Source organism: Motacilla alba, chromosome 6 (assembly GCF_015832195.1).
Source record: "Motacilla alba alba isolate MOTALB_02 chromosome 6, Motacilla_alba_V1.0_pri, whole genome shotgun sequence".
In the NCBI taxonomy this organism is placed as follows: Eukaryota; Metazoa; Chordata; class Aves; order Passeriformes; family Motacillidae; genus Motacilla; species Motacilla alba.
The window spans coordinates 7,276,924-7,293,053 of NC_052021.1; the positions used below are offsets into that span (position 1 = coordinate 7,276,924).

The window sequence follows — 16,130 nt, forward strand, 5'->3', positions numbered from 1 at the left end:
CCAAGCTAGACAATTTTGTATCTTTGCATCTTAAGATCTGTGCAGGGCAAGCTTAGGGTTGAAGCCCAGCTGTGCAGGAGTACTTCTGTTTGTGCCACAGGATGACATTTGAGGCCAGATAAGTTTCTCAGCACAATATATGTAATTATTCATGTGCTTCACAAAAGTATTTCTAGCCCAGCATAAATGGACTGGCAAGAAATAAAAGTAGTCACAGCCTTGCCTTGATTGTAATTTACTGTAGGCCAGACAATGCCTAGTGTAAGGTTTCAGAGGATATGAAAGAATAAATATGCAAATTTATTCTGGTAGTGAGTAAAACAAAGAGAATTTAGAGAAGCTTAAAGTACTTCTTCTGTGGATCCCAGTTTTAAGTATGGGATGGATAAATACTACAATCAATCAGGGTATAATCGATATTTGAGCAGGAACATTAGGCAAAGCAGGATGGAAACGTATGTAGGTTAAAGCAGATTAAGTGCAGTGTAAATACCTCATTGGAAACAACCCAGACAATTTCCCTAAATCACTGCAAAAGAAAAGCCCTGTGGAGGAAGGAGAGCTAATGGAAAAGCCAGTATTGTAGTTAGATGGGCCGTGCTCCTTGACTGCCTTCCTCTCACACGTGGCTGAGTGCAGCCATAGCTCTGGAGCCCTTCTGCATGGCTGCAGGAGAGGATGGAGTGGTGGCTCCCGGAGTTTGTAGAGCAAGGAGGGGGAAGTTAAATAAGCACGGGCTGCCAGCAGCAACGGCGCAGTTGAAAATCAATGCTGTCGATAGTGGCGATCTGCCAGAGCAGTGCCCCAGGGGGGCAACCAGAGCGATCTCTGATCTTTCACTGCTGCAGCACGGCACTCTCAAATGCCACTGGGGGGAAGGAAGGGCCTTCTGAAGAGGATGAGAAGGCACTGACCCAGTTTTCACTGAAAGAAGCTGCCAGTGGGAGCTGTGCATCCTGTAGGGGCAGGGATTGCAGCAGCCCCAGCCGAGGGCTTGGGAAGTCCAAACCAAGGTGGAAGCCCTACAGACCGTGGTACAGCATGGCACAAACCCTCCTGTCAGGCCACCTCAGCTTCCCCATCTGTACCAGAGCAGTTCTGCAGCTGCCACTTCAGGCCTGCAAGTGCCAGCTGTAAGTGTGCCTAAAAGAAAGCATTTGTTAGTGCTCTGCAGCGAGTGAGCCACGGCAGCAGCGAGCAGAGCGTCAATACTAAATAAAATTAACCATAACATGTTTGTTGCTTCGGGCACCCACTGTGCACTCATCCAAATGATGATGTTGGTAACAGCAGATGATTTCCTGTACTTTTTGCAAATGTGGTCCAGTAAATAAATGTTATGTCATATCTCATCACTGGCTCCACAGTTAGTTTCATCAGTGGTTGCCTTTCCTGTGACACTACTGTCTTTAACACTGATCTTAATTTAAGAGTGGCTCATTAGCCAAGCCCAGCAAAATTTGCCTTGAAGAGTGATAAGTGACAGGGTATGGGAAATGAGCATGTCAGAGTCTAGTGCTGGGGTACAGTTATTCTGATGAACCATTCTTCTCTTTCATGGGCAAAAACTGTCCCTAATTTCATGTGCAGTTTATCCCTAATTTGAATTTAGTGTCCACTTTACATTGCCTTCCTTCCTCATCCTGCCATCCCCAAAGTTTTAGTTTTCCTCTGTCCTTTCATCTTTAACCATTTTCCCTTTTTCCACTCTTTTCCCTGGCAAGCAGAATAACCCAGTACCTTTCCTTCTAAACTTCTCTGTTCCCTTCTCCATCTATGCATCCTGGCAGAGTGCTGCCCTTATGAGAAGATGCAAAGTGGGACTGAGCTGAATTTCAGCTTTTATTTTTCAGCTCTCTTTTTGCCTTCTCTTGGCAACCTGCTGCTGTCCATTCCACTGACAGCAATACATGCCCATTTCTGAGGAAAAGGCTTGGAAACTGCATTTGTTGTTTTATATAATGTAATATGAGCTCCATTTCAAGGACTTATGTTTTAGCAGATATGCAGGATTTAGCATGTAGTGTTTAGGATTTATTAGGTGCTCGTGTGGCAGTGGTTGTTTTACATGGCAGTATCATGCAGGAAGTCTAAGGGAGAGGATTATGCTTGTTTTTCCTAAAGCACTTTATCTTCAAAGTGAAAATTCAGTGGCCATGTGCTTCCTTTATTGATTGTGGCCCTGTGTTTCCTGAGTGTCATTTTCAAATACCTTAGTGTCCGAGATCTGAACTTGATTCTGAATTGAATTTTGAAGGTTACAGAACCTTTTCCACATGAAACTAGTGCTGTGCATCTCTTGCTGCCAGGTTCCCATTAAAGCTCTCTTGTAATCATTTGTGAGCCCCCATATATTTATTCCCTGCTCATACCTGCACTGCTCTGCATCTCTTCCTTTTCAGACCAGCCCTGCTGCCCTGTGGGAGCAGGGGGGAGCCCACCAGGTGAATGCTTTGTGCCTTTAGGTAGATTTTATTGGGTGGGTAATCTGAGATGCAAATGGAACTTATGGATGCCATACAAAAATACAAAATGGTTTATGCAGCTTGGGTCTCATCCCCCCCACCTTGTCTCTTATTCAAGTGCAAATGTGTGCACATTTGTCATTTACTTGAAAATGAGGGCTAATACATTTCTCAAAGACAGGAAGTTCTTGACTAAACAGTCACTGCAACCTGTACCAAAAACTGGTCACACCTCCATCAGAGTTTTGGTATTTGTGGGCTGATCAGTTATTATTTATATCCATTTCTCTATTTTCTACCTATCTGTCTTTTTTTTAGAGTTACAAAATTGTACCAGGCAATAGATACTGCATTTTTATTTTTAGTAGGGGGCTCCCTGGGTACACATATTGGAAGGAATAAAAAGATAAGGAATGCATGACCAAAGTTATATGCTTCAGTTTTCCCTTGATCTGAAAAAAAACCAGCTTGTCAGTAAGGTTTAGGGTAAATGCTGCAAGAAAGGCCATATTTCATGTGCATGATGCTTTCATTCACTCTGGGAAATGGGAAAAAAACCCAGACAATAACAGCTGTTCTGAGTTATGAACACACATCCTGCTCTTCTGTTGGATAAAGATCTTATGTACATTTAAAGAAAAGGAGCAAATGTCTATGAAACAAAACTCAAACTCCTATCTCTATAGATCTTTCCTGAAAAGATTTTTTTTCCCCAAATTTGAAAATTTACTTCAGAATCCTCCTCTTTGTAGCAGTACTTAAAAAAAAAAAAGATTACCAAAAGGTCAGATACATTGATTCGTACAGCTTGTTAACATTGTATTTGACAGAAGTTTTAGGACTAATGGCGTAATTATTCACGGAGGTGGGGAGGTACAGAAAAGTGATTTATCACCTTGCTGAATGAGCAGCTCCGAGTGAAGCGCTTTCTCTTGGCAGAATGGCTACACACCCCTGCACATAGCTGCCAAGAAGAACCAGATGGACATAGCAACCACCCTGCTGGAGTACGGCGCCGACGCCAACGCCGTCACCAGGCAGGGCATCGCCCCGCTGCACCTCGCCTCCCAGGACGGCCACGTGGACATGGTGTCACTGCTGCTCTCCAGAAATGCCAATGTCAACCTCAGCAACAAGGTGGGTGTCCCCCTGCCTGGGGCTAAGGCCCCACGATGAGGATGAGGAGGGGTGGGCCCTGCAGTTACATTTTGCCCCCTGGGATTCTGCGCGTGCTGGAGGCTGCTGCAGGTGTCTGAACACACATCATCGTGTCTGCTGGCAAAGAGCAGCATGCCGTGTCTCACTGAAGGAACCTTTGTGGTACCCATGGTTTGGTGGTAACTCATGCTGCAGTGGAATTTGTTAATCCGGCATTAATTTATGCCAGTCTGCCAAAACGTGGCCAGAGAGAATATATCTTCTTCCCCACAGGGGCTACTGGGGCTGGCACCCGTAGTTTATCAGCCTCTAGGAATATGCCTGCCCGTTTTTCAATTGTGTAATTGTAACATTTGCTATATCTTTTTGTAAGTTTTTTACTTGTAACATTTTTTGCACTATAATATTTTATGACAAAAAACATGTAACATGTACCAGTGAATGGTAGCAGCTGACTTGTTCAGGGATGGTGACTTTTTTAATGGGATAATAACAGCAACTTTTTCTGAGATTTTGTTCCTTAATATAAGTGATTCTTCCTCCCCAGGGTATGTTCCTTAGCCCACAGTGACTTTTGGTGTCATTTCTCTTGGTGGTAGGAAAGGAAAGTTGATGTATTTTAGTTTATGTGTGAATTCACAGTCCATTAAGTCTGCTCTGTAGTAATGTTTCTAGCAAATGTGTAGCCTTAATTCTTTAAATGCCCCACTAGACGTTGTTATTTGGCATTGTCAAGTGCAGTTTCAGAATGGATTTGTGTGGCTAGATTGGGCTATAGAAATTTTTGTGCATGGATTCTTCCTTATATTTCTTATTCTCAGCAGGTAGGAAGAGTCAGTATCCTTTGAGGCAGTGGGTGTTCTGCACAGGGCTGCTGTGTTTTCCTGCTTCTAACTTTCCAATTTGATTGTCTGTGGGTCCTCCTTCAGAAAGCTTCTCTTGCAGAAGTGGATTTTTTTTTTCCCCACAAGTCTCAATTGTGTGGGGGCTTCTGCAGTGCAGGAAGGACTGTGTATCCCCACGGGGAATTTTGCCACGTACATGTTCTGCATCCATTGGCTATCCCATTTTGCTGCTGAGGCTAATACAGGGAGCAGGATTGAAGTGCTTGGCACATTGATTCAGTGCCACCAGAGGTTAATTACCTGTAGCATCCAGCAATCTGTTCAGCTGTAATCTCCAATTTCTCATTGTGCTGATAGCACCACCTTTGGGGAGCAATTCCCCTCCGTACTCTCTCAGGGATGCACATTTCCTCAGAGCACAGCACCTTTGCATTCGAAGCCAGAAGTTTAAAGCCCACTGATTTCTGAGTTTTGCAGCTTTGCAATGGGAATAAAAAAAGAGCATTTATTTCTTCAGGACCCACAGAATGGTTTGGAGCTGCATACTCAGAGCCCCCATGCTGAGCACTTACTCAATCTTTTTAGAAGGTTTAGCCATTAATATCCAGGCTCCATTAGGTAATTTATAGTTGGTTACTGTTGCATATTTGTGTCAGTGACCCACCTAAGCGGTGTTGTCATCAGGATTGCATCTTGGAGTGAAATGCAGTGGTGCCATCTCAAAATAACTGGCCTAGGTAGGCAGTGCACCATGGATGTGGATTTGGGTTCAAGGGTAGGAAACTTAGTGGGTGTTCCTGCCTGATGTGACAACTGCTACCACTTGCTCTTCTGTCCTTGGTGCTGTTCCTGCAGGAACAGGAGAGAAAATTAACCATCCTTTGCAAGGAAAGGATATTCTTTCTCATTCCTAACAACATCTCCTCAGCAGATTCTCTCTCCTTCCCCTTTTATCTTCTACCCCTTTTACGTGGCAGAAAGTCGCATAGTTTTCTGAGGTTTTAAGGATATTTAGATCTCGAGTTTTAAATAAGAAAAATTACTATCAGTATGTGTTTTCTATCAAGTCTGTATGCTCCCTGAGCAGAGAGAAATGGGCCTAATCTCAGAGAAATGCGGGTTTTATTCTTTTGTGTTTGTGTCTGAAAATGATCTAGTAGAGGAGTAAAAGGTAAGGATAAAACTGAGTGAATATAAAAAACCTGCAGAAGTGTAAACAATGATTCAATATTGCTTTGAAAGTCTGAGTCATTATAGGGAAGTAAATTAGAAGGGGAAAAAATACTGTGTGACTTTTCCTTAAAGTGCTGTAATTTGCTATCCCACATGTAACACTGCATGGAGAAATGTTCCTTGTCTTAGAGAACCATCATCTTCTGGCTTTTGAATTGTACTTTCCTGCTGATCAACAGTGTGATAACCAAGCACCTTACACTGTGAAAGTAGAATGTGCAACTTCTTTAAGGATGTTTAGAGTTTTATTGATACCTGAATTTGCATTTTAGTAGTCATGTGCCTCCCCTGGAGATTGTTACTTGTTGTTTCTGATTTCCAGAGTGGACTGACGCCCCTCCACCTGGCTGCCCAAGAGGACAGGGTCAATGTAGCAGAGGTTCTGGTTAACCAGGGAGCTGCTGTTGATGCACAGACAAAGGTATGAACACCACTGTCACATGAAATATTTCCTTCCAGGGAGCCATGAGCCTCTAGACAGGGCTAGGAATTGATTTCAGGGTGAAACTGAAATCCCGGCAGGGAAACATTCCTCGTAATAAATTATTGCAGAGTATATTGTGAAAACTGAAGGTGAGTAAGCTTGGGTGTTTAATGTCAAGCTCAGCCTTTGAGCAGTAAGCTCATTTCTTCCTAGATATTTAGATCAATATAGGTTTAGATTGTATCCTATTCTTGTGCTTCGCTGAAGGTAAGTGGGATTGATCCAGCTTTTGAGTTAAGTAAACTGTTATCTGATGTGAAATACATATATGCAATGGTGGTCCATTTCAAATTTACTTGCCTAAAAATAGTTTTGCCTAAATATTTGGACTCCTAAATAAGAGACCTGGATTTTCAAGGTGCTTGGGGATGGCTTTTGAGACTCCCAGCAATGACACCTCCCACTTCACAGTATTGCTTTTTAAGATCCGTGTCCTGAAGCAAAGACCCTTTACAGAAGAGGTTTTATGCTTCCTAACAGTGTACAATGCTCAGAATTTAATGATAATGATCTCAGTGTTGATTGCACTTACATTCCTCGTGCATTGTCTAGATCTTGGAGGCATTCCTTTAGCTGGGCAAGAAATCAGTTGAGATCAAATACTTGGACTGTAGTGGATCAAATCAGCTGAATGAACCAGGTCTCACAATCTGACCTGCATTCTTTTGCAGAGGAGTAGCTTTCACAGCTCTCTGCTACGTGTATGCCACAAGTTGGGTGCTGTGCCTGCATCCCAGGAATGTCCAGGTGTGTCAGACTGCCCAGCAACAGTATCATATTACACTGACAGCTCAGGAAGGGCTGAATCCATCATCATGTCTGGCTGCAGCTCAGCTGATTATAATCTGTGGCAGAGGGAAAAGTCATTGTTATCTGATTTCTCTACAGTGTAATTCCAACTGTACCAGCTGCTGATTTCAATGTAAAACTGAAATAGTTTTGCTAAAATCCCAGGAGCTTCTCCAGGTGTATACTTATTGTAACATATCCTCAGTCTGTATTTTAAAGAAGAATCAGTCAGGGTTCTTATCTGTCAATAACAGATGAGATCTGCCCTGGTTTATTCTTTGCACAATTTCCTCAGATGAATGTGGTTGCCTTCCTAGAGGTAGTTTCTACCTGGTGTTGCAGGACATTGCAGAACCTGTTCTTTTGACTTGGCCAGAGCTGAATCACCTCCCAAGCCATGCAACTCATCTGAGCGTTTGCCTTTGCCCCTCTGTGCAGTGCTCTTGGCTGTCCCACAAATAGCAAGCAGTCTGAGGAGACATTTATATTGACAGGTGCAGGCAGACACACGTGTTTGCTTTGCTGGCTCTCCAATGTCCAAATAGGATCCCATTCTGGGCTGCAGTGGCCTTTTAGTCACATTAGGGTGGTGCAAACATCTGAGCTACTGTCACAGCTGAGAGGCAGGCAGGGCATGTCTGCTGGGTCGCAGGGACAGCGTGGTGCAGCCGCGGGAGCTCTGCACTCAGCTTCACATAACGCAGTCATATTTGACTGTGTGCAGCAGGATCAGTAATAGTCATATAATTTTAAAGAAGACAGAAGTAAATCTCTTGTTGTTCACCCTCATTCCTCAGTTATATGTGTAACTAGTGTGAATAAAGAATAGTTTCCCAGTGCACTCTTGTTTCCATGGGATTGCCCCATTACTGTTAGGAGGTGGCTCATGGATTCATTAGTCAGGTGAAATCAGGTTGTATTTAAGCAGGACTGCTTTGGGCTGTAAGAAGTCACCTGTCTGGGGAAATTATCCATCCTGTAGGCTTCTGTGGGGAAGAGCATCCACAACATCTTGTCCTCCCGTTCCCCCTACTAGTTAGCCCTCCCTGCTGTAGGGCATTGTCTGCTCCTTGGGAAGAGAGTGCCCACACGCCTGGCAGGATTCTGTTAGAGTGGAATGAGCTCGATGTTTATGCACTGGCATGTGCTGGGTGCTTTTCCACGGGCTTCTGCAAGGTCCCATCTGCTGGCTTTGTGCAGCAGTGAGCCCTGCAGGCTCCACAGAGTCAGCCACTAGGAGCTGTCTGCCAGATATAAGGATATATCCTGTGATATAAGGAAGGGCCAATGCAGGATGGGGTGTTTTACCAGGGAATCGTTTCTGGATAATCTGATGATCACCCCGAGTTCCTTCCTGAAAAAACCTGAAATTTTACAGTGAAGGAAAAATGTTAGGCTATAAGAACGGCCATACTTTGACCTCATGTTCTATAGAGGTGAAGGTTGGATGATTGCCTTGTAAAATAGCAGCCCTGCAGTTACAAGCTCTCCCATTTAGATGGATTAACTGTACGTTCTGCCTCTAAAACCAGAGGCACTGGGGGACAAGATAAGCAACAGCTGAGTTGGCTTTGGAGGCACTGTTGCTATGCTTGCATGTTTGCACAATCCTGTCCAGCATGTCCAGTTGGGATTCATTCCTTTGGACATACAGCAGCAGAGATGTGGCCATCCATGCCTTAAAAGTCAGTGAAGCAGCACAGCTCAAAGTGACATTATATTGGGGATCTCTGCTACCAGCAGTGTCACCACTAACCTTCTGTTTTCCTCCCTCCATTTCACATCCATGTGCTTCTCTTAGCTCAGATTTTGGGGCGTGGGTGACTGTTCAGCAGTGCTTTTTTGTTGTTGTTGTTGTTTTTATTTCTTTTTTTCTCCTCCTTATCCTATTTCTGATTTTCCCAGGATAAGCGAGCACAGATTGTGTCACTCCAGCACAGTACCTGTCAATAAGGGGAGAACACTCCATATCATTGAACTTAATATCACCAGGTCATTGAACTCTTGAGTAGGGACCAATGAGCTATCATCTTCCTCGTCTTTAGTCATCATTTATATATAACTTACCCTCCCTGTGGAAACACCTAGAGTCTGCACTTCTGACACACGGGGGTTCTGACCCTGCTCACACTCTGGGGAGTTTTCAGGTGGTTAAAGGAGAAGATGGGGCAGAAACTCATTTTGCCTCTTGAAGCTGTATCAGGGAAGAAAAAAAAAATCCAGCAAAAAACCACTTGTACAGGGGATTAGTCTGTATGATTAGGATCAGTTCTGGCTGTTAGGAGCATTTTCAGAATTGCTCTCAGAAGTGGACAGTTGCATATGTGGGTCTCTCTTGGGGTCATTTCTCTCCCAAGAAATTTTTTTCCTGACCTTTGTAGTAGAAGAAGGCATGAAAGGAAGAATAGCTTCTGGTTATAAAGTGCATTTATTAATAGTGTTGTGGGATCCTTCTGGTTTTGCTGCATCAATTAACTAAATAGCCTCTAATCCCAGAGCTGCAGGAGTCTAAATCAGTGCTGAAGTGTAAACAACATTGGTGCAGCAGGCCAGAACTAGTGCCTGAGAGGCCATAAAGCTGCTCCTACCACTTGAAAATGAAATTTCGTTAGGTGGTTTAAAAACTCAGCCACGTTAGAAAATACACTTCAGGTGGTAAAGTTTGAGCTGCTTCAAACATTTAGAGAGCTTTAATAATTGAATTTGATGTTCACACTTCTGTGTATGTTAGTGTCCTGCAGCAAAGGCAGTAGCTCTTGTCTATTCTGACATTGCATTAGTTTGCCTGAATTTAGGTATGCTAAAGAGTTTTTGGTGCTGAAAATGTGCTGTGCAGTATCATGCTTAACACAAGGCGTGTTCATCCCTTCACAATTATATTGGGAGTTGAAAATCAGTCTGGAGCCATGGCTGCGAGCAGATATCCCTTCTCTGGTGGTCATGCTGAGTGTAAAAAGCTGTCCTGGTACATGTGATGTTGCTTTTGTTTCAGGGCTTTTGTGCTGGTAGCTGGCACGAGTAAATATTGTTTCATGGCTCAGCAGGTCCCCACATGTCATTTTTACACTGTTTATCCCATTGGAGTGTAGTTGTAGGATACAGCAGTACTGTGATGGACTGGCAAAGGAAGACTGAGAGAAAAGTGCAGGTTCAGTCAAGTTTGGAGTTTTTATTTCAGTGCAGGTTTTTTCAGTCAGTCACTAGACTGCTCTTGCTGTTGGGCCTCCCCTGGGGGAACTGATGGTCTCCCAGTCCCTGGCTGATGCCTGTCTGGAGAACAAAGCCATTATTAAACTGCCTTTTGTTTCTAAAACTGTGGTTTTGGTAGGAGATAATGGTGGCTTGAGAGGTCATGATGTTCTTTTGCAGGTTGAGCTGGGATTTTTATTTCAGATTTATTCAGGTCTGCCTGCTTTGTTCTGACAGGAGCCCCATAGCAGCCTGAGATCATAACAGTGATCCAGCTTTTCCATTGGAATAGCTAATTCTCAGATGGAGGAGGAGATAAGAAGGAGGCAGGGAGGGAAGCACTATTGGAAAAATCACTTTCCTACAGAACAAACACTCAAATACAGGTGTCTTCAGTATACCTTTATGGTGCATTATCTGTCTCTCCTTGGCTCTTTGTACGTGCTCAGTTGTTATCAAGAAGTTTCTGTGGAAACTTCCAGCCTAATAATATGCAATAATGAACCGTTGCAAGGTACTGCAACATGTTCGGTCCTGATTCAGCAAAGCAGGGAAGTGCCTGTGTGCATTCACCTAGGTTTGCCTGTTTCATTCAGTGAGGCCTTTGTGATCTTTGGATCTAAAGCAGTTTCTAGCCCTGTAAACAATAATGCTGTGGCTTCATTGTCTGACATTTACAGCGGAAAAACAAAAACCGAGCAGCTTGAGAGTCAGCATGACTAGAAAGATGCAGTTATTCAAGCTGTTAATATTTATGGTTATTGCCAGTGGAGGATATTAAAGTAACTCACTGACATGATATACAAGACTTGTGATAATTCCCCTCAAAAGTAAAAATTGAAGGGCAAGAGAATAAGGGATTCTTTGTGTTCCATTAGAAATGAAAAGTTCAGTATTTCTGATTTTCTTTTTTTCTTGGCATTTATTCTTGTAGTTTTTGATAAACCCTTCCCAGCTGCTAACTCCCCTGTTGCTGCTCATTTTTTAAAACAGCCAGAAGGTGATGTCTGTTAGAGCTGTGTTAAACAAAAGTCCTGGTTTTCTTGCAAGTAACTTTTTCAATATTAGGCTGCCTCCTAAATCCCTTAGTGCTTTGCCAGTAATTATAACTAAGCCTGAACGGCTGTGCAGAAATTTATATAATTGTGAGCTGGCTTTTGTTGTTTTGTTTTTGCTTTTGGTTTGTTTTTTTAATGGGGTTTTTGTTGTTTTGGGGTTTTGTCTGTTTGTGGGTGGGTTAATTATTAATACCTTTTGAAGCAAAATATTTTAGCCTCCCGGGCACCTTTCAATAGACAATGAAAGTAGCAAGCTCAAGTAACCTTGAGAATTGCTACTTTTATTGTTAATTTAATTGTGTAATTGCAGGATCTGCCCGTTGGAGTGTTTCAGAGCAGTCAGTAGAATACCTTGGTTCACATGGGGATCTTGGGATGCAATTGCTGTGCCTTCCTGAGCTGGAAGGAGCCGAATGCAGGAACCTCAGCTCTGAGAAGAGCTGCAGACCTCCTGAGCTCTGCAGAACCTAGCTTTGAGAAGTTAAGGATATCCTCCCCAGGTTTCAGGCACTGAAAGGGCATTTTGCTGACCAGTTTTACTTTGGCCAGTGCCCTTTCTGCCCGTGCTGCTGGCTGGGAACAGGAAGATGTCCCGTGCTGTGTGCCGAGGGCCAGCCAGCCGTGACGCGGTGTCACATCTCTGTCCCTCTGCTGTCAGCCACTGCGGGGCCAAACAGGACCTGACACGAGGTGACCACAGGCTACAGCAAACTTAAAAGGGAGCTCCCAGGACTCTCCAAGGACCTCAGGCAGGGGACTGGTGCTTTGCCACCAGGCTCAGCAGGTGCCTACACGGCTGCTGGGGACACGTGTGGTGCCCGTGGCAGGAGCTGCCTTTCAGTGCACACCCCTCCAGCTGCCACACACAACAGAGCTTCAGAGGAGGCCTCCTTCAGATTCAGCTGAGTTGTGACCCTGGAAATGTCATGATTTCCACCGTTAATTGGGAGGAGAAGGAGGAAAAGCTTTCACTTTTAGCCTCTGATTTAAACAGCAGACTGGTCAGGAGTGACAAAGAGCATCAGTAATTGCTCCTCCAGCCATTTTTGTAGGCACCATGTGTAAGCCTCTGTGTGTACCATTTCTAGAAGGAAACTGTTGTGGCACTGCAGTTAATGTGGGGGGTTTGAGAGCTCCTTTCTCAGTATTCATTGTTACAGGCTGGAGAGGAGCCTTTACAGATCACTTCAAAGGGAAAGCTGAGATCAGCTGGTCTTGGCTCTCTGATATGCTCCAGATTTTAATGTTTTAGGGTTCTTCACAGGGGGTTCTTGGCAGGTGGTCCTTGACTCTGGATTTCATCTCTCCAGTTGGTTTTATGCTGTCTTTTTTTTTTTTTTTTTTGACCTTGCTGGTCATGCTAAGAGGCCTGTATTTTGAAGAGGGAAAAGGGAATTAAGATTTTGTAGGACAAGGTCTCACAGCCTTATTTTTCTGACTTTCTTGAACTGTTTTGATAGCTTGGCCATCCTTTAATCTGAGTTTATCTTTGGCCCATGTACAGACAGGGGCTGTAGAAGCTGTGTTTGAGGTACATGACTGTGAGTCATCATTCTGCTGAAGAATCAAGGCTCTGGACAGCTCAGGGGGCCCTGTCAGAGAGTCAGACTCCAGGCACTCCTCGGAACAGGAAGTTATTTGGCCAACCCTAGACTAACAATATCTGTAAGATGAGGTCCATGTGTTCAATTCATGATTACGTTTAAGCTATTGCTCTGGCTCTTACCACTGTGGGCTATTATTCTGTGCAGGAAAAGTTCCTTGTAGTCATTTGGCATCTGATCCAATGGTCACATAAGTCAGCAGAAAGTTTCATTCTGCTGATGCCAATGGAATTTAAATTCAGTGCTGTTTCTGGCACTGATTAACTCCTCCTGGTTGTCAAAGTTAGTAGTTTCTTTAGATGGCAAAGGGTATATCATTAACTGGAAACGAATGGCACACCCGAATTTAAAGTAACTGTCAGGGCTACCATTACTTAGCCTGTGTTAATGCAAGTGAAACTAGGAAACCTTGTGTGAACTGCTCCATAGGCCAAGGGAAATGGTCAGCAACCTGCAACACTAACTAGAGACACACACGTCTATGGGTTCAGAGGGGATCCACCTGACGGCACTGAGGGAGCTGGTGGAAGTACCCACAGAACACTTTAGGTGACTTTCATGAGAAGTGTGGCTTTTTTCCAAGGCTGGAGGATTTTTCACGTTGTCCAAAGAAATAAAGCTTAAAGGGATTTTTCCTGTTTCACACCTGTTTGCTTTTTCTGATTTTTTTTTTTTTTTACATCAGGGCACGTGTGGGATGCCCACATTTACTAACTGCTGATGTTCATTCTAGATGGGATACACTCCTTTGCACGTTGGCTGCCACTACGGAAACATAAAAATCGTGAACTTCCTTCTGCAGCATTCTGCAAAAGTCAACGCCAAAACGAAGGTGAGTGTTCCAGCCCTCCCCGTGGGGGCTGCCCTGCTGAGTGTGCCGTGCTGTGCCCACCTCAGCCTTGCCCTTGCTCTCTCCCTGTGCCTGCAGAACGGGTACACGCCGCTGCACCAGGCGGCACAGCAGGGGCACACCCACATCATCAACGTCCTGCTCCAGCACGGCGCCGCGCCCAACGAGCTCACTGTGGTAAGTGCTGGCCTGGAAAAGGGTCTGGTGGGACAGGAAAAGACCAGAGGAAGCCTGTTTCCATCACCCCCACATCCTCTGTACCATCGTCTCTCAGAACGAGAGCAACAAACGTCTGAAAACCTCTTCTTTTTCATCCCATTTCATCCCTCTTATATATCCTACTACCCAAATACTTATTTCCATCAGAAAATGCGAACAATTTTTATTTTATTTTTCACTCTTCTGTAATTAACCCGCAGTTCCTACACTTCCCCTTGCTAACGTTCAGCTTCTGTTACGAATGTTTCAATTGCTAGAATGGAAACACTGCCCTCGCCATTGCTAAGCGACTTGGCTACATTTCAGTTGTTGACACGCTGAAGGTGGTGACAGAGGAGACCATGACTACAATTGTAAGTACAGTTCGCTTCAGTAGGGAATGGAAGAATTTTTCCAAAGCCAGAGTATGACTATATCTAAACTTTGTTTAGTTACACGACTACTGAGATTCCAGTCACCTATTTCCTTTTAGCAGTATAAAGTCAATATCAAGTGCAACATGAGCTGTCTGTTTTTAAGGTAGTGGACACTGTGAGGATGTACATAGAAAGAGCACAAACTGAGCAGAAAATGGCCAGTGTAAAGGACCAGTCACAACTGCACTGTTTCTCCACTCAAAGTTTGTCCACACATCTTGTTGTTTAGGGAACAATTTTGCAGCTGAAAAGATGTTCCTACAGGCTTGTGTAAACAGAAGCTGCTTGAGAGCATTTCCCAACCATCTGATGCTTAATGGCTTGAATTTGACCTAAGAGAACCCATTCCAATATTTAAAAAAAAAGGTTGGAATTTACTTAAAAGCTCCTCATTGTGTGGTTTCTGGCCCCTTCCATAGGATGGTGAAAGGCTGTATTCTGCAAGCAGCCACAGCCAGCCCCTGCAACCCCAAATACCCATTCCCTGACGTGGATGTGAACTCCAGCTTGTGTGTCCTGCCTCTCAGGAAGCATTAGCCAGGAGACATTGAAGGGACTAGCAGTGGTCAAACATTACCTGCTGTCAGAAACATTCACAGAATCCAAAATATTTCTCAGAAGGATCTTTTGTTCACTAATGTTTTGCCAAATTGCTCTCTGAAGAAGTTTTCTGAGGCGAGGTACCTCCATGCATTACCATAGTATTAAAGCCTGAATTGGGTCTGAAGAACATAAATTCAGAATATTTGCTTTCAGCAACTATTTTTCTTTTTCTGATTAAAAAGATAAAATGCACGTGTATGTGTTTTCAGACATACCAGGGGTGGAAAACAGTTACTGTGTGTGTTCCATGTTTTGTCATTGCCCCTTTGTGTGGTCTCTCTGAGCAAGCAGGTGGTTGCAATATGATGAGCTTTTGGGATGACAGGCAGATTTTAGTTCTGTTACTGCATGCACCTTTTCTTCCTATGACTTTCCTGGCTTTGATTTCAGTAGTTTACCACCACACAAAAGATAAATTTCAGAACATTATGATGTAAAGGAATATGCTCAAAAGTAATACCGATTTTTTTTTTTTCTTTCACATTTTCTTCATGTTTTCTCAGGAATAAATTTCTCTTTAGAAAGATTACAAAACATTTTTCCACACAGAAAAATTTGATGGAGAATGTTTTATAGGATATCAAAACTTGAATGACTACCTACTATTCAATCAGACAGTTGCAGGAAAACCACATATTTATGCTAAAAACTCTCAATATCACAAGGCTGTTCTTGGCTTTTAAAACCAAGAAGCTGGGAATGTTTGTCCTGCATAAAGTGATTGACCATTTATCTTCTGTAGATGAAGAGTAGAGAGACTGTGGGTCAGGCTCCAAATTGTGCTGGAGGAAATGTTAGATGCTGAAAGACCCATACAACCTCAAATACCTACTCTCAAGAGAAGCCCAGAAATCATTTCCATTAAAATCAGAATATGCTACTTATCAGTGTGTAATTTTGACACCTTTGGAAGTCTAGATGTGAAATCTGATTTACAACTGAGGGTCTTAAAAATTCAGTTTGACTGCTGAGACTTATATTTTGAAGCTTGTGGCTAAACAACTCCCAGAGCTAAATTTAAAGGCATCAGGGATGAACATAGCTAATTTTACTGTAACTTATACTCAAATATCAATTAAAAAAAAAAATCCAGTAGGACCTGGAAAAAAGTCCAGTGATTTTTCTGGTTTAACAATGTTTTTAAAAGCTTTGTAAGTAATTCCCACAAAATGGATTGCATGAGGCTTTTCTGTAGGTTTTGTAATGTTTAAGCACGG

General features: G+C 43.4%; 1 protein-coding gene across 45 annotated transcripts in view; it reads left to right on the plus strand.

The window, feature by feature from the left end:
• ANK3 (ankyrin 3) overlaps positions 1-16,130 on the plus strand; it is a 339,367-nt gene that overhangs the window by 242,949 nt on the left and 80,288 nt on the right. For all 45 annotated transcript variants that reach the window (XM_038140068.1, XM_038140063.1, XM_038140067.1 and 42 more), the window contains 5 exons: positions 3,405-3,602; positions 6,024-6,122; positions 13,559-13,657; positions 13,754-13,852; positions 14,152-14,247. In XM_038140068.1, the coding sequence (XP_037995996.1) occupies positions 3,405-3,602; positions 6,024-6,122; positions 13,559-13,657; positions 13,754-13,852; positions 14,152-14,247 (591 nt within the window). The remainder of the gene's footprint in view (positions 1-3,404; positions 3,603-6,023; positions 6,123-13,558; positions 13,658-13,753; positions 13,853-14,151; positions 14,248-16,130) is intronic.